Genomic DNA, 24,770 nt, shown 5'->3' with positions numbered 1-24,770 from the left:
TTCTGCATGACTCCCTTATGGTGATGTGCAGGTAAGCTTCTTTTAGGTCTCGAGTGACTAACCAGCATAGGGAGAAGCTGTTGCAGGGTAAGCATCTTGAACTTTGGGACCACCAGAAAAGTATTGAGAGTTGATAGATCCAGGATTGGGTGCCAAGAGCCCTCTTTTCTGGGCACCAGGAAAAGTCTGAAGTAGAAACCCTGCCCCCTTTGTTCTACTGGAACAGGTTGAATAGCTCTGATACTGAGCAGGGAAAATACATGCTTTTGAGCCTCTGCCCACTGGCTTGGAGGAAGGTCTGGAAACCCTCTTGGGGTTAGCAGTGTATGGAAGTAGAATCTGTACCCCTGGGATACTATGTTTAGGACCCATCTGTCCTGAGTAATGGACATCCAGTTTTTTGCATGAAGGGCAAGAATTCCTCCTAGGGGCGCAAGTAATTGGGCAGGGCTGGGACGGAAAATTGAAAAGTCACTGTGAATGTTTTCCATAAGGGGGTGGCTTACCACTCCCTGTTTTTGAGGTGGGGGCACTCCATTGGTTAGATTGCTGCATACCCTGAGACTGTAGTCTGGGTGGCCTGTTTCCCCTGGGTTTGGTCTGAGAAGGCCTGGAAAGGACCAGTTTTTTGAAGGCCAATGCCTACTGAATCTAGGTGGTTGCACTTGTAAGAATTATTTAACAGTTTGCACAGATTTAGCTTTTTCTTCCATCTTTTTAAGAACCTCTTCTGCTTTGGAGCCAAATAAGCAGTCCTTATTTATTTAAAGGAGCGTCTAGTAATTTGGATTTGACATGATCTGGCAAGGTTTGTTCCTTCAGCGAGGCATGCCTTCTCAGTGCTGACCCAGTGACTGCAGCCCTGCGGGATGCTTTTAGGGCATCAAAGCCACACTGCAAAGTATGCTTACTAACTTGGTTTGCAGAATGCAGTAGCCCTTGCAAATCTTTATTTTCTGCACAAGCTGGAAGTAACACCATTTATTTGTTTAATTAGTTCCATAATATGCTGCTGGTACTCCAACATGTGAAAAGTAACAGTTGTGTATACTTACCATAAATGTAGATGTTAGAGTGTATTCACTGTTGCAGTCATTACATTTGGGTAATCTGCTGGCAGGTTGCCCTCAGTCGGCCTGAATATCAAAATCTTGAGTCCTGCGTCGGTTGCTGTCTCCTCTTCCATGACATCAGGGGTATAAAACATGCAGCCGATGCCATTTTATTTTTTTCTTGCCCCAGATGTCAGGTGCCCCCCAAATGGGGAGGAAAAAAAAAAAAAAATATATATATATATATATATATATAAAAATATATATATATATATATATATATATATATATATATATATATATATATATAAACAGCAAAATATATGTAAATGCACTTTTAGCAACATAAACTTTACCTTAATCTAAAAACAAATACAACACAAAGGCTTTAGAATATACTGAAGGAAAGAGAAGTTCTAGAAAAAAGGGGGGGTGGCGGGTGGGTAACCCGGACTGCAACAGTGAATACACTCGAACATCTACATTTATGTAAGTGTACACAACTGTACTATGTTCTTCGTGTTTCACTATTGCAATCATTACATTTGGGTAGAATCCCAAAGCTATGGATGGGAGGATGGAATTAAATAGCATTAGGAGCGGCTATAAGGCCCTGCAGAGGCAAAGCCTGCCCTGGACTTAGAGAAGACAGGCAAATGATAATGCTTTGTAAAAGTATGAACAGAGCTCCAAGTAGCAGCTTCTAGAATGCCTTTGGTTGGAACTCCTCTGAAAAAGGCTGTTGAGGTAGAGGCAGCCCTGGTGGAATGTGACCTGATTCCCTTGGGCATCGGTTTACCATGAGGCAAGTAGCAGAAACAAATGCAGTGGCTTATCCACTTAGAAATAGTCTGCTTTGATATAGCCTTCCCCTCTGATCCTGCAGCAAATGCCAGCAGTAGTTGCTCAGACTTTCTTAGAGATTTGGTCCTGTTTAAGTAGAATCTTAGTTGTCTGTGTACGTCCAATGAATGCAGAATCTGCTCCCCCTTGTTCTGCAGATTTGGGTAAAATGTTGGCAGGTGAACAGTTTGGTTAAGAGCCACACTGGATACCACCTTAGGCATAAAGGAAGGATTGGTCCTGAGGGACACCCTGTCCAGGTAAAATGTAATAAAAGGCTCCACAGCCAGGAGGGCTTGTAGTTGTGAAACCCTTCTTGCCGACGTGATTGCCAAAAAGAAAAGCGGTTTTCCAAGATAAAAAACTTTATATCCGCAGTAGCTGCTGGTTCAAAAGGAGGCAGGGTGAGTTTCTCCAGCACAAAATTGAGGTCCCATGCAGGAGTTTGTGATCTTCTGGGAGGCCTTAAATTTTTGGCCCCTCTAAGATACTGTTTTAGCAGAGGATGAGAAAAAATGGGAGGCTCCGTATTGTAATGAGCTGAGATGGCAGAGGCGTGAATTTTAATTGAAGAAAAAGATAGGCCCTTGTCAAGCATCTCAGTCAAGCGTTGTAAAATCTGAGGAATATTTGGTTTTGCTGTGTCGGTTCCTTGTGATTGGTTCCAAGCACAGAATCTCTTCCATTTATCAGCATAAGATTTTCTAGTACTAGGCCTTCTGGCTTCCAAAAAGACATCCATTACAGATTTACTGAGAGGTGTTGTTTGAATAATTACAAGATCAGCCATGATGCCAGGTTCAGAGTTTGGAGCTGAGTGTACAGAATTTGATTGCTCTGCTGAGACAGAAGAGGAGGTATTTGAGGCAAGTACCAAGGAGGGAATTAAGACATATTCCTTAGAACTGGGTACCAGTGCTGGCAAGGCCAGTCCGGGGCAATTAAGATCATTTTTGGCTTTTCCAATCTGACCTTTAGTAAGACCTTGGGGAGAAGAGGCAGAAAAGGAAAGGCGTAGACTGATAGGTTTTTCCAACTGAAGGACAGGGCATCCACTTTTCATGCTGGTCTGTGGTAAGTCCTTGTGCAGAATTTGTCCAGATGGTAATTTTGGGGAGAGGCAAATAGATCTATGTCTGGGCTCCCCCATTTCTGTGTTACCATGTTGAAGACTTGTGGATCTAGTTTCCACTCGTGAGAGTCCATAAGATTTCTGCTTAGGTCATCTGCCAGAGTATTTTGTTTTCCTGGCAGGAATTGTGCTTGAAGATGTACTTGGTAAGTCAAGGCTGTGTCCCACAATGCCATGGCTAGTCTGCAAAGGGGGTAGGAATGTGCACCCCCCTGCTTGTTTATGTACCACATAACCGTGCTGTTGTCCATCTTAATCAGTAGTTGTCCTGGATGAACTAAGTCCTTGAAGGCTGTCAGGGCATTCTGAACAGCTAGCATCTCTTTCTGGTTGATATGCAGACGCATTTGTTTTGGGTTCCATATCCCTGAATGCATCTCCCCCCCAGGTGGGCCCCCGAAGCATAGTCTGATGCATCTGTAGTTAGGGTTTGGTTGGCAGGGGGTAGAGTGAAAGACTGTCCCTTGTTTTGGTGACATGTCTCTGCCCACCAAAGAAACTCCTGTTGTAGGCAGGGAATGAGAGGAATCATTGTTTCCAGACTGTGACAATGTTGACTCCATAAACTTTTTAGATACCAGTGAAGTTTCCTCATATGCAATCTTGCATATGGAATTAGTAGAATGCAGGATGCCATGAACCCCAAAGCCTGCAGAATTTGTCTTGCAGATAACTGGGTTTTTGTTGCCATCTGTTTGAAGTATATAGTCAGTTGCCTTTGTTTGTCTGGCGTAAGGTAAGCCATCTGGGCAGTTGTACTTAAGCTTGCACCCAGGAATGTAATTTTTTGAGAGGTACCAGTTGTGATTTCTTTTCGTTTATTGTGTATCCTAGGCATGTTAGAAGCCTTTTTACAAATGCCAGATGTTGAAGAAGAATGTCCTTGTTTTCTGCTTAAATGAGACAGTCGTCCAAGTAAGGATAGATTTGTATGCTTCTTTGTCTGCAAAATGCAATTACTGGTGCCAGGCACTTTGTAAAGACCCTGGGCGCAGTATATAAGCCAAAGGGCAGTGCAGAGAATTGGTAATGCATAAAACCTGCCTTGAAGCGGAGGTATTTTCTGCATGACTCCCTTATTGGGATATGCAGGTATGCCTCAGGTCTAGAGTCACTAACCAAGCGTTCTTGCCCAGCATGGGCAGTAACTGTTGTAATGTCAGCATTTTGAATTTTGGAATGTCCAAGAACGTGTTCAAAGTTGATAAGTCCAGTACTGGATGCCAGGCATTGCCTTTTCTGGGTACCAGGAATAGTCTTGAATAAAAACCTTGTCCTTTTTCCTGCTCTGGTACTGGTTGAATAGCCCCCATATCCATGAGGAACGTAACTTGTTTCGGTGTCTCTGCCCACTGATTTTGTGGCAGATCTGGCCAACCGTTTGGAATTGGCAAAGTATGGAAATGAAATATGTACCCCTGGGATACTATGTTTAATACCCACTTGTCCGGGGTAATTATCTGCCAATTTTGAGCATGAAGTGCTAATTTTCCCCCCAAGGGGGCTGCCAAAAGATAAGTGTCTGGTGATGGTAGAGGGAAGTCATTGAGACTGCTTACTGTAGGGTTGTGCTTTGTTTCCTCCAGATTTGGAGGTAGAGGCACCCCATTGCTTTGACCTGTAAGAACCCTGTGACTGGTATCTAGAGCCTTTTAAGCACCTGGACTTGCCTTGTGAGGCTCTGTTGTACACAAGAAAGGACCAATTTTTAGTGGGCCAGTGCCTACTGAATCTGGGTGGCTGCACTTGTAAGAAATCTTTTAGTCTGCATAGATTTAGCTTTGTCGTCCATTTTCTTTAAAACCTCTTCTGCCCTATTACCAAACAGAGTATCATGCTGTAAAGGTGCATCCAACAATTTAGCTTTAACATGATCAGGCAGATTTTGCTCCTTGAGCCAGGCATGCCTTCCAATCACAGATCCAGTAACTGCGACCCTGCAAGAGGCCTCCAAGGAATCAAAACCACATTGCAAAGTATGCTTTCGACCCTGTTCTGCTGCATGCAATAATTCCTGTAATTCTTTATTCTCCACACAATCAGAAATCAACATAATTTTCTGTTTCAATAAGCCCATAACATGCTGTTGATATATTTAAGCACATCAAACTGGCAGTTTAAGGCCCTGATTGCCAAGGTTGCAGACGTATAAACTTTCTTTCCCCATATATCCAGTGCCCTGAAATCATCAGAGGGGGCAGGAGTTTTGGCTGTAGAGGCCTTTACACTTTTGGGACCCTGTGAGATAGCATCAGGATGTTTGAATAAAAATTTGTGGGAGTCAGGAATCCTGTAATATCTGTCTGGCTTACTAGAAGCTGGAGGTAGGGAATCAGGAGCCATGCTTGATTCCAAAAACACATCAACAACAATGTCTAATACAACAGATATAGCCAAAGGCCTATGCTGAGGAAGAAGGAAATCCCTAAGTCTCTTTTTTGATTCAGAGAAATCCGGACTCTACCAATGAAAATGTTCCCTTAAAGTATGCAAGGTTTCTCCAAAAGAATAATCCTCAGGAGGAGATGCAGATGGGATGGATTCCTCTGCATCTGAATCCTCATAGGGTGGTATAGAAAATCCCTGATCAGAAGAGGAATCAGAAGAAATTGATTATGAATCTTCAGATCAGGTTTCTAAGTCTTGCCTAGGCCTCTTAGCAGGAGGGGGGGGGGGGGATGGGAACACCCTGATCAAAGTAATCAAGTCCTCAGCCATTTTGATCATCTGTTTTTTAGGCATAGGGGCCTGAGCACATGGCTCATGCATCGGTTTTATAGACTTAGAAGTTGCTTTTGCTTTTGAAGCTGGCGTTGGTTTTATATAGAAATGTTGAGGCCTGAAAACACCCTCAGAAGCCAGTGCCTGCTCAGCGGCTCCGGACCCATCCGAGGGAGAGACATCCACGGATTCAATACTCTGAGAATCTCGCAGCATACCGGACTCCGCATGGGTCTCATTAGAGGCCTGCGACTCAAAAGTAGCGGGTATCAGGGGCTGCGAAAGCACCTCACTGAGTACCGGCGAACCAGCGACTGACTTAGGAGGAACTTCATAGTCGGTTTTGGACCTCGATGGTCGGTCTCTTTCTTTGCATTTTTTGTGAACTCCGGTAGTCTGATTGCTATCAGATGACATTTCAGGATAATTAAATCTGGATCCAAAATATTTTGAAGCAAAAACATACTGATGCTTAATAGTGCATTGGTTAAATCTAGCACAAAATCGACAAGGCACGTTATGATCTGGGCCTAGGCAAGGAATACAGTACAAATGAAAATCCTTATGAGGTATTTGCTTCCCCACAAGTAATGCAATTATTAACTTTTATTGACATTGGTAAGGAGCAAGAAAATGTTTCCCCAACGGGGTACTTCGCTTTAATTGAATACTTCAGTTCTGAAACTCGAATGCGAAAATTTCAGGAGTCGGCCGACCGGCACTTGCGAACTGCTTCTGCTTCGGGCACTGCGCGGCAAGAAAGACTGAATAAAATGGCGTTGGCTGCATGTTTTATACCCCTGACGACCTGACATCATGGAAGAGGAGACAGCAACCGACGCAGGACCCAAGACTTTGATATTCAGGCCGACTGAGGGCAACCTGCCAGCAGATTACCCAAATGTAATGACTGCAACAGTGAAACACGAAGAACATCTGGCAATTCAATGCCCTGATGGTAAGAGTTGCAGAGGTATACACCTTCTTACCCAATCTGTCTAAAGCTCTGGAATCCCTGTATGAAGGGGTAGGATTTTTAGCTGTAGTAGCCTTTAGGTCCCTGGGAAATGATCTCTGGCTCTGTAGTAGGATTCTTGAAGAGAAATTTGTGGGAATCGGGTACTATGTAGTACCAGTCAGGTTTCCTAGAGGCCGGTGGTAAAGTATCTGGAGTAAGACTGGATTCCATAAAAACATCATCTACAACATCCAGGACAGGGGGTATAGCCAGAGGCCTGTGCTGAGGTAACTCTAAAAATTCTCTAAGTCTCTTTTTGGACTGAAGATAGTCCTGGCATTCCCAGTTGAAATGCTCTCTAAAAGTATGCAAGGTTTCACCGAAAGAAATGTCCTCTGGAGGGGAAGCAGAGGGAATGGATTCCTCTGCATCAGAATCGTCATAGGTTGATAAGGGCATGTCCTGATAATCAGAAGGGTCAGAGTCATCGGACTCCTGGTCTGCAGAATTAGAATGAAACTCAATTCTTTGTCTCTTAGCAGGGGAAGGCTGGTTCCCCTAATTTAGGGTAATAAGGTCTTCAGCCATTCTAAGCATTTGTTTTTGTGGAATGGGAGCTTGCACATGCACTTTGGTCGTCTGTTTTCTAGGCGTAGTGCATACTCTCGGCCTCAGAAACTCAGTAGTTTTAGCTAAAAATGAAGTCATCTGTTTAATTCGAACATCAGTAGGTCGGAATACACCCTCAGAAGCTGGTGCCCTGCACAGCGGCTCCGGACCCATCCAAGGTAGAGACATAGTTGAAGAAGCATCTTGGGGCATACCGGACTCCGAATGGGTCCCAGCAGAGGCCTGCAAATCTGTAGAAGTGGGCATCAGGGGCTGCAAATGCGCCTCACTGAGTACCGGCAGACTGGCGTCTTGCTTAACGGAAGCGTCGTCGGCACATTTGGACCTATGCGGTCTGTCTCTGTCTTTATCTTTATGCCTTTTCGTAAGCTCGGTAGTCGGATGACTTATCGAAGCCATTTTGGAATATGGAGAACGAGAGCAAAATAATTTAGTTACAAAGATAGCCTGACAACGAACAGTTCGGGTATTAAACAAGGCACAAAACCAACAATGAGGGACATCGTGGTCTGGGCCTAAACAGGTGATGCAGTAAGAATGAAAATCTCTGTGGTATTTGCTTTCCACAGGCAAGACAATTGTTAACTTTTTATGACATCGGTTAGAGCAAGAAAACTGGATCCTCAATGGGGTACTTAGCTTTAGAAGACTTCAAGATAACAAACACGAAAATGAAAATTTCAGGTAGTGGCCAACTGGCACTTGCAAACTGCTTCTGCTTCAGGCTCCTCCTCAGCAAGAAAGACTAATGTAATGGCGTCGGCTGCCTGTTTTATACCTTTGAAGACCTGACGTCATGGAAGAAGCGAAAGCATCCGATGCAAAAATCCTAAGACTCTGGTATTTGGGCAGACTGAGGGCTACCTGCAGGCAGATAACCCAAGTGTGATGACTGCAACAGTGAAACACGAAGAACATCCATATGCAAAAATAGGAAACAGACGTTGTGGATGTCTGAATGGCTACTGTGGAAGGTTCTAAAGCAAGGCGTAGAATCTGTGTTGGAGCAGCTTTCTTTACGCATAAAATTCTTATCCCTCAGCCAAGATTCAAATTTCATATAGGTTACTGACAATACCTGGAAATTAACCAGTTCTACAATTTTACCAACAAAGAGTGAACAATAAAAAGCCGATTTTATTTATGAACTATAGGTTACTGACAATATCTGGAAATTAACCAGTTCTGCAATTTTAAAGAGTGAACAATAAAAAGCCGATTTTATTTATGAACTTGGTCACTGACCATTACAAATAAGGTACTTTACGAAGGCCTGCCTCATTACCTGCATCCTCCTCTCTGCTAGCTGTCGACAAACGGCTGCCACATCCATGACATGAGTAGGGAACCTCTGCTGCCAGTGGTCGAAGTTCGCAGACTTGTTGCTGAACTGCACCTTCTCAAACATGATTGTAACGGCACTCTCCTCCAACTTTTCAACGTCTCCATATAGTACTGGGACCCTCAGAACTGTTGCCGCTGGCAAAAAAAGGAAAATACAGACTAAATGAAGAATTACATCACTACATCACATATACCAAATCATAACAAATGTGAAGAAAAATAAACTAAAACACACTTATCCATTTTACTTTAAATGTCAATCCTAGTATTTACTACTAGCATTATTTAAATATCAGTGCAGTAACAGCTAGCTAACACAGAAAAGTACAGTTGTGTACACTTACCATAAATGTAGATGTTTGAGTGTATTCACTGTTGCAGTCATTACATTTGGGTAATCTGCTGGCAGGTTGCCCTCAGTCGGCCTGATTAACAAAGTCTTGGGTCCTGCGTCGGTTGCTGTCCCTTCTTCCGTGACGTCAGGGGTATAAAACATGCAGCCGACACCATTACATCAGTTTTCCCTGCCCCAGATGTCAGGTGCCCCGCAAGTGGGGAGCAAAATATTATATATATATATATACATATACATACACACAAACACACACACACACACACACACACACACACACACACACACAATAAGAGAAACAAAAATATACCTCCAAACAAAAGCAAATACACCAAAAAGGCTTTTAGGCATAGTAAAAGAAAGTAGAGGCATACTAAGAGAATAACAGGGGGCTGGAGGGAGGGTAACCAGGACTGCAACAGTGAATACACTCGAACATCTACATTTATGGTAAGTGTACACAACTGTATTATGTTCATAGTGTTTCACTGTTGCAGTCATTACATCTGGGTAGATTCCCAAAGCTAAGGTTGGGAGGATGGATTTATAGGTTCATAGGTTCATAGGTTCATACTAGGCTATCTGCCCGAGGGCATTTACAAGCCTAGCCCATCGTTTTGTGGCTTACGCCACCCCTTTAGTATGGGGAACTACATCCATTATTTTGCTGTGCCTCTGTCGAGCAGTGACACTGAGATAATCCCTGGGGTATATCTGCGATCTCCCATCCATTGGTCAAGATTTCTCTTGAACAAGGCCAGCGAGGTGCTCTGCCTCACATGTACCGGGATTTTGTTCCACAGCATAGGGAGTCTTTGGGTGATGAATCTATCCCTCCAGCACGTCCTATTAATAGCAGTGTCAAGGTTTAAGTCTCCCGCCCTTGTGGCTCTGATGGATCTAGATTTTTTGAGGTGAAGCATATTCATCAAATCTGGGTTTGACATGGCCTTGTATGTTAAGCAAAGGTCACCTCTGAGCAAGCGTTTGGTGACTGAATAGTGTTGTAGTTCTTTCAGTCAGTCAGCATAGGACAGATTTTGAGACCCTTTATCCTTTTGGTGAGGAACTTTTGTGGCCTCTCCAGCTGCTGCAAGTGTCGGGTCAGATACATTCCGAATGGGGCATTGTAATCAATCATTGGTCTGATGAGTGATGAGTAAAGGGAGACTATGATCTCCCTTGATCTAGATGAGAATCCCTTCATGATAAGGTGGGCAATGTAGAAGGTCTTCCTAACTACTTTAGCTACATGGGTGTCGAATGACAGACTACTATCAACCTGGGTCCCCAGGTCCCTGATAACTTCTTCTGTGCTCAGTGGATTGCCACCTATTTGGTAGCTAGGGGTAACCTTGTTTTTCCCGAAGGGTATGACTATGCATTTATTGGCATTTAACTTTAGGCTGTGGCTCTGGCACCAGTTATCCATTTCTGTGAGACCCTTCTGAAGGATATCTGTGTCAGATGTGTTTTCTACTATGGCAGTTTGCAGTCATCTGCAAACTTTGTCAGCCATAACCCTCCTGTGTTTGCTTGTACTTCGGAAAAGTAGATGCCAAACAAGAGTGGGCCCAGGACTGAGCCCTGTGGGACACCACTTGTGACAGGCTTTGAGTCTGACATGGCGCCAGCAACTCTGACCCTGTGGGTTCTGTCACTCAGCCAGTTTGCAACCCATCTTGTGATGTATGGGTTGACATTTAAGCTGATGAGTTTTTCAATGATACCGAGTGGGGTATTGTATCGAAGGCCTTAGCCAGATCGAGGTAGGCTGTATGGACTGCCTTTCCTCATCAATGGCTTTAGTGACTGTTTGAAAAGTCAACCAAGTTTAAAAGGCATGATCTGCCTTTGACAAAGCCAAACTGGGTTGGATCCAAAGTCTGCAAATTCCCTATGTCTTTATTTATGAGGTCCATTATGATCCTCTCCATGGCTTTGCAGATAAGGCTTGTCAAGCTAATGGGCGGTAATTTCCAGGGTCGGTGGAGGCACCGCCTTTGTGAAGTGGTACCACAGTTGCAGTGCGCCACTCCTGGAGTGTATCCAGAGGTAAGACTTTGATTAAACAGCTGTCCTAGCTGTGGGTTTAATTCCTCATTGAGTTCATGGAGCACACAGCCGGGGACACCATCAGGTCCCATGGATGCTGTGTTTTTTGCTTTGGAGAGCAGTTCTCACTTGGGCGCTGGAGATGTTTGGGGGGCTGCAATCGTTTGGTATAGGTATCTCTCCTTTTGGGGGGGAGGGGGGGGGGGGAGAAGTTTGCACTGAACCTGTCAGCCAGTATGTTGGCAATGTCTGTAGGATCAGTAATCTTCACATCATTTTGATCTAGCTCTGAGCATATCTGGGAGTTTCCTCCCAGGTTTCTAACATAGCTAAAGAAGGCCTTATGACTGTCTTTTGAGTCTTTAGCTATTTATACAGCATTAGGACCAGCTATAAGGCCCTGCAAAACAGCAGTGGCAAAGCCAGCTCTGGATTTAGAGAAAATTGGCAGGTGATGCTTGGTGAAAGTATGAACTGAACTCCAGGTAGCAGCTTCTAGAATATCCCTGGTAGGAACACCTCTGAGAAAGGCTGCTGACGTAGATGCAGCCCTGGTGGAATGAGATCTGATCCCCTGGGGGATAGGCTTTCCATGGTGCTTATAACAGAAGTGAATACAATGGCTTATCCATTTAGAAATGGTTTGCTTTGAAATAGCCTTCCTCTCCCTGCCCCTGCAGCAAATACTACCAGCAATTGTTCAGATTTTCTTCGAGATTTAGTCCTGTCCAAGTAGAATCCAAGCTGTCTGTGTACATCCAATGAATGCAGAATCCATTTCCCCTTGTTCTGTGGATTGGGAAAGAAAGTTGTCAAATGAATGGACTGACTAAGAGCCACATTGGATACCACCTTGGGCATGCATGATGGATTGGCCCTGAGTGACACCCTGTCCGCATGAAAGATGATGAAAGGCTCCACTGCCATAAGGGCCTGTAATTCAGATATCCTTCTAGCTGAAGTGATTGCTAAAAGGAAGGCTGTTTTCCAGGAAAGAAATTTTAAGTCTGCAGTTGCAGCTGGCTCGAAAGGAGGTAGAGAGAGTTTCTCCAATACAAAGTTAAGGTCCCAGGCAGGGGTTGGAGCACTCCTGGGTGGTCTCAAGTTTTTGGCCCCTCCGAGATACTGCTTTAGAAGAGGAGGAGAGAAGGGGGGGGGGTCTGTGTTGTAATGAGCTGAATTGGCTGAGGCATGGATTTTTATGGAAAAGACAGGCCCTTATGAAGCATCTCAGTTAAGTATTGTAAAATGAGAGGTAAATTGGGCACGGCTGTGCTTATCCCTTAAGATTGATTCCAGGCACAGAATCTTTTCCATTTGTCAGCATACTATTTTCTAGTACTAGGTCTTCTCGCCTCCAAAATGACATCCATCACAGGTTTGCTGAGGGATGCCAAGGGTGAATTTAAGTGATTAGCCAAGCTGCAAGATTCAATGTTTGGAGCTGAGGGTGCAGAATTTGGCTCTCCTGCTGAAACAGTAAGGAAGGTGTCTGAGGCAGGTGCCACGGAGAAATGTGTGACACGCTGCGCAGGAGTGGGTACCTGTGTTGGAGAGGCCAGTCTGGAGCAATCAGAATCATTTTTGGTTTGCCCTGTGACTTTTAGTAGAACGTTGGAGAGTAAAGGCAGAGGGGGAAAGGCATAGACTGAAAGGTTTTCCAGCTGAAGGACTGAGCATCCACTTTCTAGGCTTTTTTGTGAGGAGCTCTTGTGCAAAATTTGTCCAACTAGTAGTTCTGGGGTGAGGCAAAAAGATCCATGTCTGGGTTCCCCCATTTGTGTGTCAACATGTTGAAAATCCGGGGTTCCAGTTTCCATTTGTGAGGATCTATGAGATTTCTGCTTAGTTTGTCTGCCAGAATATTCTTCTTTCTTGGCAGGAATTGGGCTAGTTGTACTTTTTTTACTTATTTTTATTTATCATTTGTTGACCGGGAAAGTCCGACTAGGTTCCACACAGCCTGTTTCCAGCGGAGGCCCAGGGAGAAATGCTCCAGATGCATGTCTTTGAAATGTGGGAGGAAACCAGAGTACCCGGAGGAAACCCACGCGAACACAGGGAGAACATGCAAACTCCACACAGAAGGCACCCCAGCAGAGAATCGAACCTGTGAACCTCTTGCTGTGAGGCGACAACGTTAACCACTGCACCACTGCGCCGCCCAATGCCATGGCTAGTCTGCAGAGGGAGTAGAAATGTGTACCCCCCTGCTTGTTTATGTAACACATAACCGTGGTGTTGTCCGTCTTTATCAGTAATTGTCCTGGATGAAGGTAGTCCTTGAAGGATGTCAGTGCATTCTGTACAGCTAGCATTTCTTTTTGATTGATATGAGGGTGCATTTGATTTGGGCTCCATTTGCCCGGAATGCACTTCCCTGCCAGATGAGCCCCCCATGCATAGTCTGATGCGTCTGTAGTTAGGGTTTGGGCAGCAGGGGGTGGTGTGAATGGCAGTACCTTGTTTTGGTGGCAGGCCTCTGCCCACCATAGGAACTCTAGGCGCAGGCAAGGTATGATAGGAATCACTCTTTCCAGGCTGTGACAATGTTGACTCCATAAACTTTTTAAGTACCACTGAAGTTTCCTCATATGCAGTCTTGCATATGGAATTGGAAGAATGCATGAGGCCATGAACCCCAAGGCTTGCAGTATTTGCCTTGCAGATAGCAGGGTTTTTGTGGCCGCCTGTTTGAAGTAAGTCACCAAATGAATTTGCTTTTCTGGCGTAAGGAAAGCTATCTGGGCAGTTGTATTCAAGCTCGCACCCAGGAATGTAATTTTTTGAGAGGGTACCAGTTGAGATGTCTTTTCGTTTATGGTGTACCCTAGACAGGTTAGAAGTATTTTTACAAATGCCAGATGTTTTAGAAGAATAGCCTGGTTTTCTGCCTGAATTAGACAATCGTCCCGGTATGGATATATTTGAATATTTCTTTGTCTGCAAAATGCAATTACTGGAGCCAGGCACTTTGTGAATATCCTGGGCGCAGTAGACAAGCCAAAGGGCAGTGCAGAGAACTGATGATGCATGCAGCCTGCTTTGAAGCGTAGGAATCTTCTGCAAGATTCCCTGATTGGGATATGCAGGTAAGCCTCTTAAGTCGAGAGTTGCCAACCAGGCATCCTTGCCTAGCATAGGAAGTAACAGGTGATGAGTCAGCATCTTGAATTTTGGAATGTCCAGAAAGGTGTTTACAGTAGACAGGTCCAGAATTGGACGCCATGATTTGTCTTTTCTCGGTACCAGGAAAAGTCTGGAATAGAAACCTTGTCCCTTTTCCTCTTCTGGTACTAGATGAATAGCCCCCATGTTTAGGAGGGAAAGTACTTGCTTCTCAGCCTCTGCCCACTGATTTGGGGGCAGGTCTGGCCACCCGTTTGGAGTTGGCAGCATGTGGAAATTAAATCTGTATCCCTGGGACACTACATTTAAAACCCATTTGTCCTGGGTTATAAGTTGCCAGTTTCTTGAATGAAGAGCCAGTTTTCCCCCCAAAGGGGAGGCTAAGAGGTAAGTGCTTGGTAATTTCAAAGGGAAGTCATTGAGACTGTTTACTATAGGGTGGTGCCTTGTTGTTTCCAGATTTGGAAGTGGAAGCACCCCACTGCTTAGTTCTGAAAGTCCCTTGGGACTGAAACCTGGTGGTTTTGGAATGTCTGGGTTTGGCCGTAGTGGCTCTAGAAGGAGCTGGAAAGGACCAGTTCTTAGTAGGCCAATGCCTACTAAATCTAGGAGGTTGCACTTGTAAGAAATCTTTCACAGTTAGCATAGATTTAGCTTTATCTTCCATCTTTTTTAGAACTTCTTGAACCTTATTGCCAAATAAGTGGTCCTGCTGTAAAGGAGCATCCAAAAGCTTTGTTTAAACATGATCACGCAGAGATTGCTCCTTAAGCCAAGCATGCCTTCTAAGCACAGACCCAGTATCAGCAACCCTACAAGAGGCCTCTAAGGAATTAAAACCACATTGCAAAGTATGTTTGCCAACTTGTTCAGCTGAATTCAATAAATCCTGCAAATCTTTATTCTCCACACAGTCAGAAATCAATATAATTTTCTGTTTAAGCAGTCCAATGATATGCTGTTGATATTTTAGCATATGGAATTGACAGTTTAAAGACCTGACTGCTAAGGTTGCAGAAGTATAAACCTTTTTACCCAATCTGTCCTGTGCCCTGGAGTCTCTATCAGAAGGGGTAGGATTTTTAGCAGTAGAAGCCTTATTGCCCTTGGGCCCCTGAGAAATGGTTTCAGGGTCCACAATAGGATTTTTGAAAAGGAATCTGTGGGACTCAGGAACCCTGTGGTACCTGTTTGGTTTGCTAGGGGCTGGAGGCAAGGAATCAGGGGCCATACTGGATTCCAAAAACACATCATCAACAATATCTAGTACAGGAGGTATAGCCAATGGCCTGTGCTGAGGGAGAAGGAAATCCACAAGCCTCTTTTTGGATTCAGAGAAATCCTGACTTTCCCAGTGGAAATGTTCCCTTAAGGTATGTAACGTTTCCCCAAGAGAGCAATCCTCAGGTGGAGAAGCACAGGGAATGGAATCCTCTGCATCAGAGTCCTCATAAGTAGGTATGGACAAATCCAGATCATTAGAAGAGTCAGAAGAGAGAGAGTCCTGTTCAGAAGATTCATAGTCAAATTCAATCCTAGACCTCTAGGAGGGGGGGGGGGGGGGTTGACTACCCCTGATTAGAGTAATTAAATCTTCAGCCATTTTGATCATTTGTTTTTTAGGCATAGGGGCCTGAACATGTGGCCTGGGCGTTGTTTTTTAGACATGGGTCGAGATTTAGGACTTAGCACTGAAGTTGGAGTCTGTTTGATATGCAAGTCTGTAGGCCTGAATACACCCTCAGAAGCCAGTGCCTGCTCAGCGGCTCCGGACCCATCCAAGGTAGAGACATCTGCGGGTTCCATATGTGAAGCATCTCGCGGCATACCGGACTCCAAATGGGTCTCAGTAGAGGCCTGCGAATCAGAAGTAGCGGGTATCAGGGGCTGCGAAAGCAGCTCACTGAGTACCGGCGAACTGGCGACTGGCTTAGGAGAAGCGTCGTCTGCAGTTTTGGATCTCAACGGCCTGTCTCTCCCTTTTTCTTTGCGTTTTTTCGGTATTTCATTAGTCGGATGGCTAACAGACATCATTTCTGGATAATTAAACCGAGAATCGAAATATTTTGAAGCAAAAATGTACCGACGATGGATAGTGTGCCGATTAAATAAAGCACAAAACCGACAGCAAGGTCAGGGCCTAGGCAAGGAATACAGTACAAATGAAAATCCTTATGAGGTATTTGCTTCCCACAAGTAATAGTTATTAACTTTTATTGACATCAGTAAGGAGCAAGAAAAAGTTTCCCCAACGGGGTACTTAACTTTAAGTTGAAGACTAGTTCTGAAACTCGAAAACGAAAATTTCAGGAGTCAGCCGACCGGTACTTGTGAACTGCTTCTGCTTCGAGCACAGCGCGGCAAGAAAGACTTATGTAATGGCGTCAGCTGCATGTTTTATACCCCTGACGTCATGGAAGAAGGGACAACAACTGACAAAGGACCCAAGACTTTGTTAGTCAGGCCGACTGAGGGCAACCTGCCAGCAGAGTACCCAAATGTAATGACTGCAACAGTGAAACACGATTAACATCTTTACCTGCTTCTAGTGAATGTAAATGGAATACGTGCATGGATACATTTTTTCTTCCTTCATACCTGCTGACCATCCAAGCCTTCCTCCAATCAGACATGCTCATTCACTCCCCGGGCCTACTACAAGTACACTGTTTTAAGAGCAGACAATCATTTTTTTGCATCCAGTGAGTTGTGTTCACCAGCAGATTACTTAATGCAAAAAAAAAAATAACAATTTTCAATTTCTAGAGAAACTCAGCATTTTTTTTTTCAGATCCAGAGTTCAATAAACATCAAACATCGGACTTGTTTCAACTACCATGACAGGAAAATGCACACAGGAGACCCTTTCAAAAATATTTTAAGTGTACACTTTGTGTGTGTGTGTGTGTGTGTGTGTGTGTAAGGTATTCATAACAACTTCAGATAAATTTAATAATAGGTTCATTACCATGATGCATACATGAACTGAATTTAGCCACAGCAAGCACCAGCCTTCTGGGCATATGAACAGTCAGACATCCTGTAGACCATGTAGGAGAATGCCTCCAACTAAAGAAGCCAGCAGAAAACTCTAGTTTAACAACAGCAGCCCACACCATTCTAATTTTTTTTGGGGGGGACAGTCTCCAGCACGCATTTATCCCCTAGTGTTATTTATCAATGAGGGACTTGGCAAATATGTGTGTGTGAGGGGGAATCAGTAACTCACAGCATTACATAAAGTAAGGTTATTACAAGGCAGTCTTGTGTAGAAAAGACAAAAAACAGGTGCTAACACAGAATGTGAAGGAAAACACTCCTACGATAGCAGTGTTCCTATTAGTCACACAGCTGACATTAAGGCAAGTACCCTCACAGAGTCACCTATGAGAAATCAACGGCTCAAAAATGAGAGTCCTGAAACTATGAAAATTGAATTGCAATTTAACACATGCAAAAGCAAACTTCTTACAGTTGTGAGGACTGAAGTTAAGGACCTCCAACAAACTCTCCCTACTATGCTCACAAAGACCAGTGTGCCACAGCACTGATTTCGTTATTTGTGTAGCTAAGGTTATGACGAGTACCCTCTCAGTCTCAGATGACATTTTATAATCAAAGGCTTTACCAAAAAAGTGTTGGGCAAACTCCGCCCGACGCTTAATAGTGCGTTTATTGAAAGTAGCGTAAAAGCGACAGCCCGAGACGTCGTGGTCTGGCCCTAAACAAGGTATGCAGAGGGAATGGAAATCCTTATGCGGTATTTGCTTCCCACAAGAAATACAATTGTTAACTTTTTCTGACATCGGTCTGAGGCAAGAAAAAATTTCCCCAACGGGGTACTTAGCTTTAATGAAGACTTCGGTTTCCAATTTTTCGTAAATTCAGGAGCTGGCTGACTGGCACTTGTGAACTGCTTCTGCTTCGGGCACCGCGTGGCAAAAAAGACTGAAGAAAATGGCGTCGGCTGTGTCTTATATACTCCTGCCTCACTGACGTCAGGAAAGAAAGCGACAGCAACCGACGCCGGACCTAGACTTTGGAATTCGGCCGACCGAGGACCCGCCTGATGGCAGAGAACCCATCTGTGATTACTGCAGCTGTATGCAAGATGAACATCTATGAAAATTGAATTGCAATTTAACACATGCAAAAGCAAACTTCTTACAGTTGTGAGGACTGAAGTTAAGGACCTCCAACAAACTCTCCCTACTATGCTCACAAAGACCAGTGTGCCACAGCACTGATTTCGTTATTTGTGTAGCTAAGGTTATGACGAGTACCCTCTCACAGCCGCACCTATAAATCACAGTTGCAATCAGTGTTGTAGCATGTTCCTGTAACTTGTATACCTAAGGTTATGGCAAGTACCTTCTTACAGCCACACTATAATCACAGAATCTGTGCTATAGCAAGTTCCTGCAACTTGTATACCTAAGGTTATGACAAGTACCCACTCGCAGCTAGCTGTACTATATAATCGCAGTTAGAATCAGTGTTGTAGCACTTTCCTGTAACTTGTACACCTAACGTTATGGCAAGTACCCTTTCACAGCCACACTATAATTACCCAAGAATCCATGTTGTAGCAAGTTCCTGTAATTTGTACACCTAAGGTTAAGGCGAGTACCCTCAGGCAGCAAGCTGTACTATAATCACAGATAGAATCAGTGTTGTACTATAATCACAGTTAGAATCGTTGATGTAGCATGGTCCTGTAACTTGTACACCTATTGTTATGGCAAGTACTCTCACACAACAAGCTGTACTATGCTCCCAGTAAGGAACAGTGCAGCCAATATACTCCCATTCATTTATCAGTCAGTAGAAAGATCCTTAACCTCAAATCATAGTGGAAGAGAAGCGCATGTCCTTTAGTTTAACAAGGTCAAATACAAATCTACACCTAGACTGAATGCCCCATTTCTAACGCTTGTAAAAGGTGTAAACTGCAGTCTAAGGTGTAGTAGGGCTAGTCTCGTGATTTTTTTTTTCAAGTCTTGTGAATGCTTTGAGCTGAAACATTTTTGAAACACTGTAGTGGTGGCAGCTGCCTCTGTGTACTATTCACTAGCCTGTTCAGACATCATTTACAGAGTAATCATAACACAAGCTGGATGCATTAGTTAACCAGAATGCATCAAGCTGGTCAGAATGCATCAAGTCTCTGTTTGCTAGTGCATCATCTGAGCTGTTTGTGCAATCCACGATAAGCAGAATCCTCTTCCCTTTACTCTGCAGAGAGATACAACACAAGGAGCTGTACAAACTAATTGAAGGAGAAAGCGACCCACTTCAGTCTTCACAATCACTCCATCTTTATAGAAGGCTGAGTAATGCTCTCAGCACAGCAAGTCAAGGCCTGCACTTATGCTCTTCCTGATAATAAAAGAAAGTTTGAAGAATAGAATATAAAATAATAAAAATTGGCATATGGGGAAAGAGTAATCACTTCTGGTACAAAACACAGGTGGAAAAGTTGTTCTAGGAGATCTCAGAAGCATAATACAGTTTTTAGAGTATTACTGCAGAATTTGTGAAAACTAGAGCGTTTCTTCATAGAAAAGTAAGACAGGCCCCATTCAAATGGTTTAGAAAGACATAATAAGGCTTGGTAAAACAGAGAGGTGCTGGCTTCAATTAAAGAAGTTGTGTCTTACCATAACTTTCTATCTGTATTGCTGATCCTCATTCAGTCATTACGCATGGGTATCGGTTCCGAGCTCGGAACCAAGCCAGCCATTTTCCAATCTAACGTCAGCTTCAAACTCTCGAGCTAAACTTCCCTCTCCCTGTTACCTCAGGTTGAGTTTGCAAGTTAAAGAAGGTAGAGGCTACCTCTGGTCAAATAACCTAAAAGAACTGGATGGTGACATCCACTAGAAACCACAGGAGGGGGAAGGAGGGAGGGTCGTAATGACTGTACGAGGATCAACAATACAGATGGAACGTTATGGTAAGACATAACTTCTTTATCTGATATTGTTAATCCTCGTTCATTCCTTACGCATGGGACAGAGTCCCCAGCTACCTCTATTCCTGGGAAGCTCTCATGGAAGGACATTCCTGAGCACCATAGAACCAAAAGATGCTCTTCCCCTGGAGGCCAAATCCAATTTGTAATGACTGATGAAGGTATGAGGCGTAGCCCATGTTGCAGCTGCACAGATGTCATGTAAAGAAGCTCTGGCACGGAAGGCAGCAGAAGTTGCCACCGACCTCATTGAATGAGCTTTCATAGTAGTAGGCAACGAGATATTATGTTGTGCGTAAATAAAGGTCACACAGTCCTTTAACCATCTAGCTAATGTGACCTTAGCAACAGCCAATCCTAACCTAATTCCAGAAAAGACCAAAAATAACTGGTCAGATTTACAAAAGGGTTTAGTCCTGTTTAAGCAAAAACGGATTTGCCTGTGTATATCTAGGGTATATAGGCAATACTCTCCTCTGTTTGAATGGTTGGGAAAGAAAACTGGCAATTCAATGGCTTGATTAATGGACATTTCAGAGATCACTTTAGGCAGAAATGACGGATTATTTCTCAGAGATGCTCTATCTCTATGAAAAATCAAGTATGGAGTTTAGATACATAAAGCTTGAAGTTCAGAAATATGTCTGGCAGAAGTAATAGCGACCAAAAACTAGGTTTTTCATGACAAATACTTGAGGTCGCAAGAAGAGGCTGGTTCGAAAGGTGACATTGTCAGAGCTTGTAGAACTAACGATAAATCCCATGGTTGAATAGGTTTCTCTAAAAGGTGGCTTCAGATGATGCACACCTTTTATGAAGGTCTTGCACAATTTATGGGACATGAGAGGAATCTTGGACACCCTCATGAAAATTAGAAATTGCAGCCAAATGAACTAATGGTAGAGGCCGACAGACCCGATTGAAACAGGTTGGCCAGATAGTCTAGTATTATCGACACTGGTGCTGAAAAGGGGTCTACTTGTTTATCTTTCAGCCAACAGGTAAATGTTTTCCATTTGCTCAGATAAGTAATTCTAGTGGAAGACTTATGAGAAGCAATGAGAATATCACGTACTGGTAAAGAAAGATCATTCTGCCTGGCAATCAAGGGAATTGGAGTAGCCAAGCCGTTAGCTTCAGGCTGTTCAAGTTGGGATGAATCAAGTTCTGTGGATGGGAGATCAACTCCGGGGTTGGATGGAGACTCCATGGTCGATCTAGTAGGCGACGCCAAAGGAAGGAGAACCAAATCTGTCGAGGTCAATATGGTGCTATGAGGATAACCTTGTTCTTCAACCACCGGGCTTTCTTCAGAAACTGGGGAATGAGAGGAAAGGGCAGAAATGCGTGAGAAGACCCGAGGGCCAATCGTGGACTAGAGCGTCCCTGGGGGACTGTCCCGGAGGGGGAATCAGGGCGAAGTAGTTGCGGCATTTGTAGTTGGTCGGGGATGCAAACAGATGGCAGCAAGGATTGCCCCAGCAGTGGAAGATCTACACCTCTGTCAAGGGATTCAGGGACCACTCGTGAGGTTGAAGAATGCACCTGCTGAGTCTGTCTGCTATCACGTTGGAACTCCCAGGAATGTGCATTGCTAGAAGAAAACGGTCGGTTGCGATCGCCCATTGCCATATCCTCATGGCCTCAAGACAAAGGGGGTAAGAGATTTGGTTCCACCTTGCTTGTTGATGAACCAGACCACTGCCATGTTGTCCGATTGAATCGCAATTGTGCCAGACGGCAGCAGGAGATGGAATGCTTGCAACCCCAGAAGCACCGCCCTCAGCTCTAGAACATTTATATGCAGATGGGCCTCCAGTTGGGACCAAGTGCATTGGACTGTCTGCCCCTGACACAGCCCCCCCCCCCAATCAGGGAGATGTAGATGTTCGAGTGTATTCGCTGTTGAAGTCCAGGTTACCCTCCTGCCATCCCCTTATTTTTTGCTGGAATTTATCTTTACTTCTCTCATCTATACAACCTAGGTGGTGTATTTGCTTATAGTTGAAGATGAAGCTTATTTTGGTACATGTGTGCTTTACTTAATTTTAGCCTACCTTTTTGGGGGCACCTGACATCTGGGGCAACAAAAACTAAATAAAATAGCGTCGGCTGCATCTTTTCTACCCCTGACGACCTGACGTCAGGGAAGAGGCGACAGCAACAGACGCAGGACCCAAGACTTTGGAATAAAGGCCGACTGAGGGCAACCTGCCAGCAGGATAACCCAAATGTAATGACTGCAACGGTGAAACACGAAGAACATCACCTGGAATCCTTGAAGTTGCAAGTGAGCTGTGACAACTGCCATGCACTTTGCGAACACTCTGGGGGCTGTAGAGAGTCCGAAGGGCAATACTCTGAATTGGTAGTGACTGGCTCCTGCATGGAAGTGCAGAAATCTTCTTGATGGCCTGCCTACCTTTATGTGGTAGTACGCATCTTGAAGATCTATAGAGCACATCCAATCGTCTTTTTCCAAAAGTGGGAGAATAGACTGTATAGTGAACATCCGGAATTTTTGTACTCTCACAAACTTGTTCAATACACTGAGATCCAAAATTTGTCTCCAGTCCCCGGTTTTCTCTGGCACCAAAAATAGTCTTGAGTAGAATCTGGATCCTATCTGGTCTGGATGTACTATTTGGATGACTCTTTCTTAGCAGCTTTACTATCTCTAGTGCTGCTTCTTCCCTTTGACTGGGTGGAATGTCGGGAAGATTTTTTGAAGGAACGAGACAAAGATCGAAGGGGATATGGTAACCTCTGGTTAGGATCCTTTGTACCAAGAATCGGTGGTGATGGTTAGCCAGGCAGAAGGGTACAAGGAGGAACGTCCCCCAACCACCTTCAGAGGAAAGGAGCTGGGCCGCTCTTCAGGAGCGCTGGTAGGATTGACCAGGGAAAGAATCCTTGGAACCTTGGTTACGAGGTCCCCCTCTGTCCCAAAAGGAGAGTCTTCCCTGTGAGTTTCCCCCTCTGCCTCTGAGGGAGAACTCGGCCTGTGCATCACAGAAAGGACCCTGAGATTTCTTGAACCATTTCGTCCCACCCTTTTGGTTTCGGGAGAAAGCACGTTGAGGGGAAAAATAACAGACACCTATGGCAGAAAGGGTCTTATCTTGTTCACATCTGGTCAGTGTGCGTTTAACTTTGGGCCCAAACAATGAGGAGGACTCAATGGGGGCATTAAGAAAGGAAGACTTAAAAGGTTCCGCGAAGTTGCACAAGCGCATCCAGGCGTGTCATCTCAAGACCACAGCTGAACCCGCCGCTCTAGCTGCTCCTTCTGATGCGTGAGATATCAATCGCATAGAGGAATTAAATATAGACTCAATGGTGGCCAGCTGAGAGGCCACTTTGTCACGGATCTCATTCACTGCACCAGCCAAGGTTTCAGAGCTCAGAAACCAGATCCCTTTGAAGCCTGGTAAAATGTGCCATATAATTCAGGGACCTGATAGCAAAGGTCGCTGAAGCAAAGGTGTGCTTCCCTATTCTGTCCAGGGCCTGGGACTCTGTTAGGCAGATGGACAGTCTGGCTTTCTTCTTCTGCCAGATCCTTTTTTGTTGCGGCCGCCACCACCAAAGCATCTACAGGAAGACCTTTGGACCAATGGGGATCTGAAGCAGGAGGGGACAAGATTTTATCTGGCCTCTGAGGAATAGCTTCAACAGTATCAGGGGCCTTCCAAGCACGCTGCACGATGAACTTGACAAGTTCATCGGCAGGTGGAGTAACCAAGTAGGTAAGGGGCCAGGCGCGAAAGGCCTGCAGGAACACAGATTCCTCAGGGGCTGGATTAGAGGGCTGCCAGTCACTTCTCTGTTTCAGGACTTCAAGGATATCGCCAAAGGATATCTCAGAGGGTGACTGAGGAGATCCTTCCCCCTCATCGAAATCTGTGTCTTCGGTGAGGGACTCCTCTGTGGAGTCGATGAGCTTCCTCTTACACAAACTTTTCCAGTGGACCTCCTCAGCGGGAGAAGCTGGGGAAGACAATGGAAAGGGGCATTCCTGAGGGAATATGTCCTGAGGCCCTTGCACCTGGTGCCCGCTAGGTGCGACCTGTGAAACCAGTGTACCGAGGAGGGCGGAGGTATAGACAGTCCAGTATCGCCAGCAGCAGCGAAAGCCTTCTCCATCATTTGGAAGGCTGGTCCACCCGGAGAGGAGTGTACGTCTGGGACAGGGGCACTCCTCCCCTAAATAGCTCAGCCTGCCGACTCGGAGTCCCTGGATGGCTGTGGAACCGCAAGCTATGCGTATCACAGCTGACATCCTGGGTCATAGCAAAACTTTCCTGCCACGAAGGCAACTGCGGTTCCTTAGTGAGATCCATAAAGGGAACCGCAGAAGGGGAAGACTGTACTATATCCATGGACTTCAAAGGCAATGAAGGAGGAGAATCAGAAGGTGTCTTTGGAGATGGGTGATCACCTCCCAAGGAAGGATAGTTCCTGGGGGGTGGAAAACCTCTGGCCAAGAAAGCCTGGTCCACAAGACGCAACACATAATGTTCAGAAAGACTTCTATTTGACCTCACAGAGACTGAGTGAGAAACAGGCCTGTCCACAAA

At 44.7% G+C, this 24,770-nt stretch overlaps 1 protein-coding gene across 2 annotated transcripts in view; it reads right to left on the bottom strand.

Annotated features, from left to right (window-relative positions):
- The window catches only part of MAT2B (methionine adenosyltransferase 2B), a 459,887-nt gene that overhangs the window by 145,928 nt on the left and 289,189 nt on the right, over positions 1-24,770 (bottom strand). For both annotated transcript variants that reach the window (XM_044069088.1, XM_044069089.1), the window contains exon 5: positions 8,622-8,815. In XM_044069088.1, the coding sequence (XP_043925023.1) occupies positions 8,622-8,815 (194 nt within the window). The remainder of the gene's footprint in view (positions 1-8,621; positions 8,816-24,770) is intronic.

The sequence above is a fragment of the Protopterus annectens genome, chromosome 4.part0, assembly GCF_019279795.1.
Source record: "Protopterus annectens isolate FY-2018-M chromosome 4.part0, PAN1.0, whole genome shotgun sequence".
NCBI lineage: Eukaryota > Metazoa > Chordata > Ceratodontiformes > Protopteridae > Protopterus > Protopterus annectens.
This window is presented reverse-complemented; position numbering and strand designations above follow the sequence as displayed.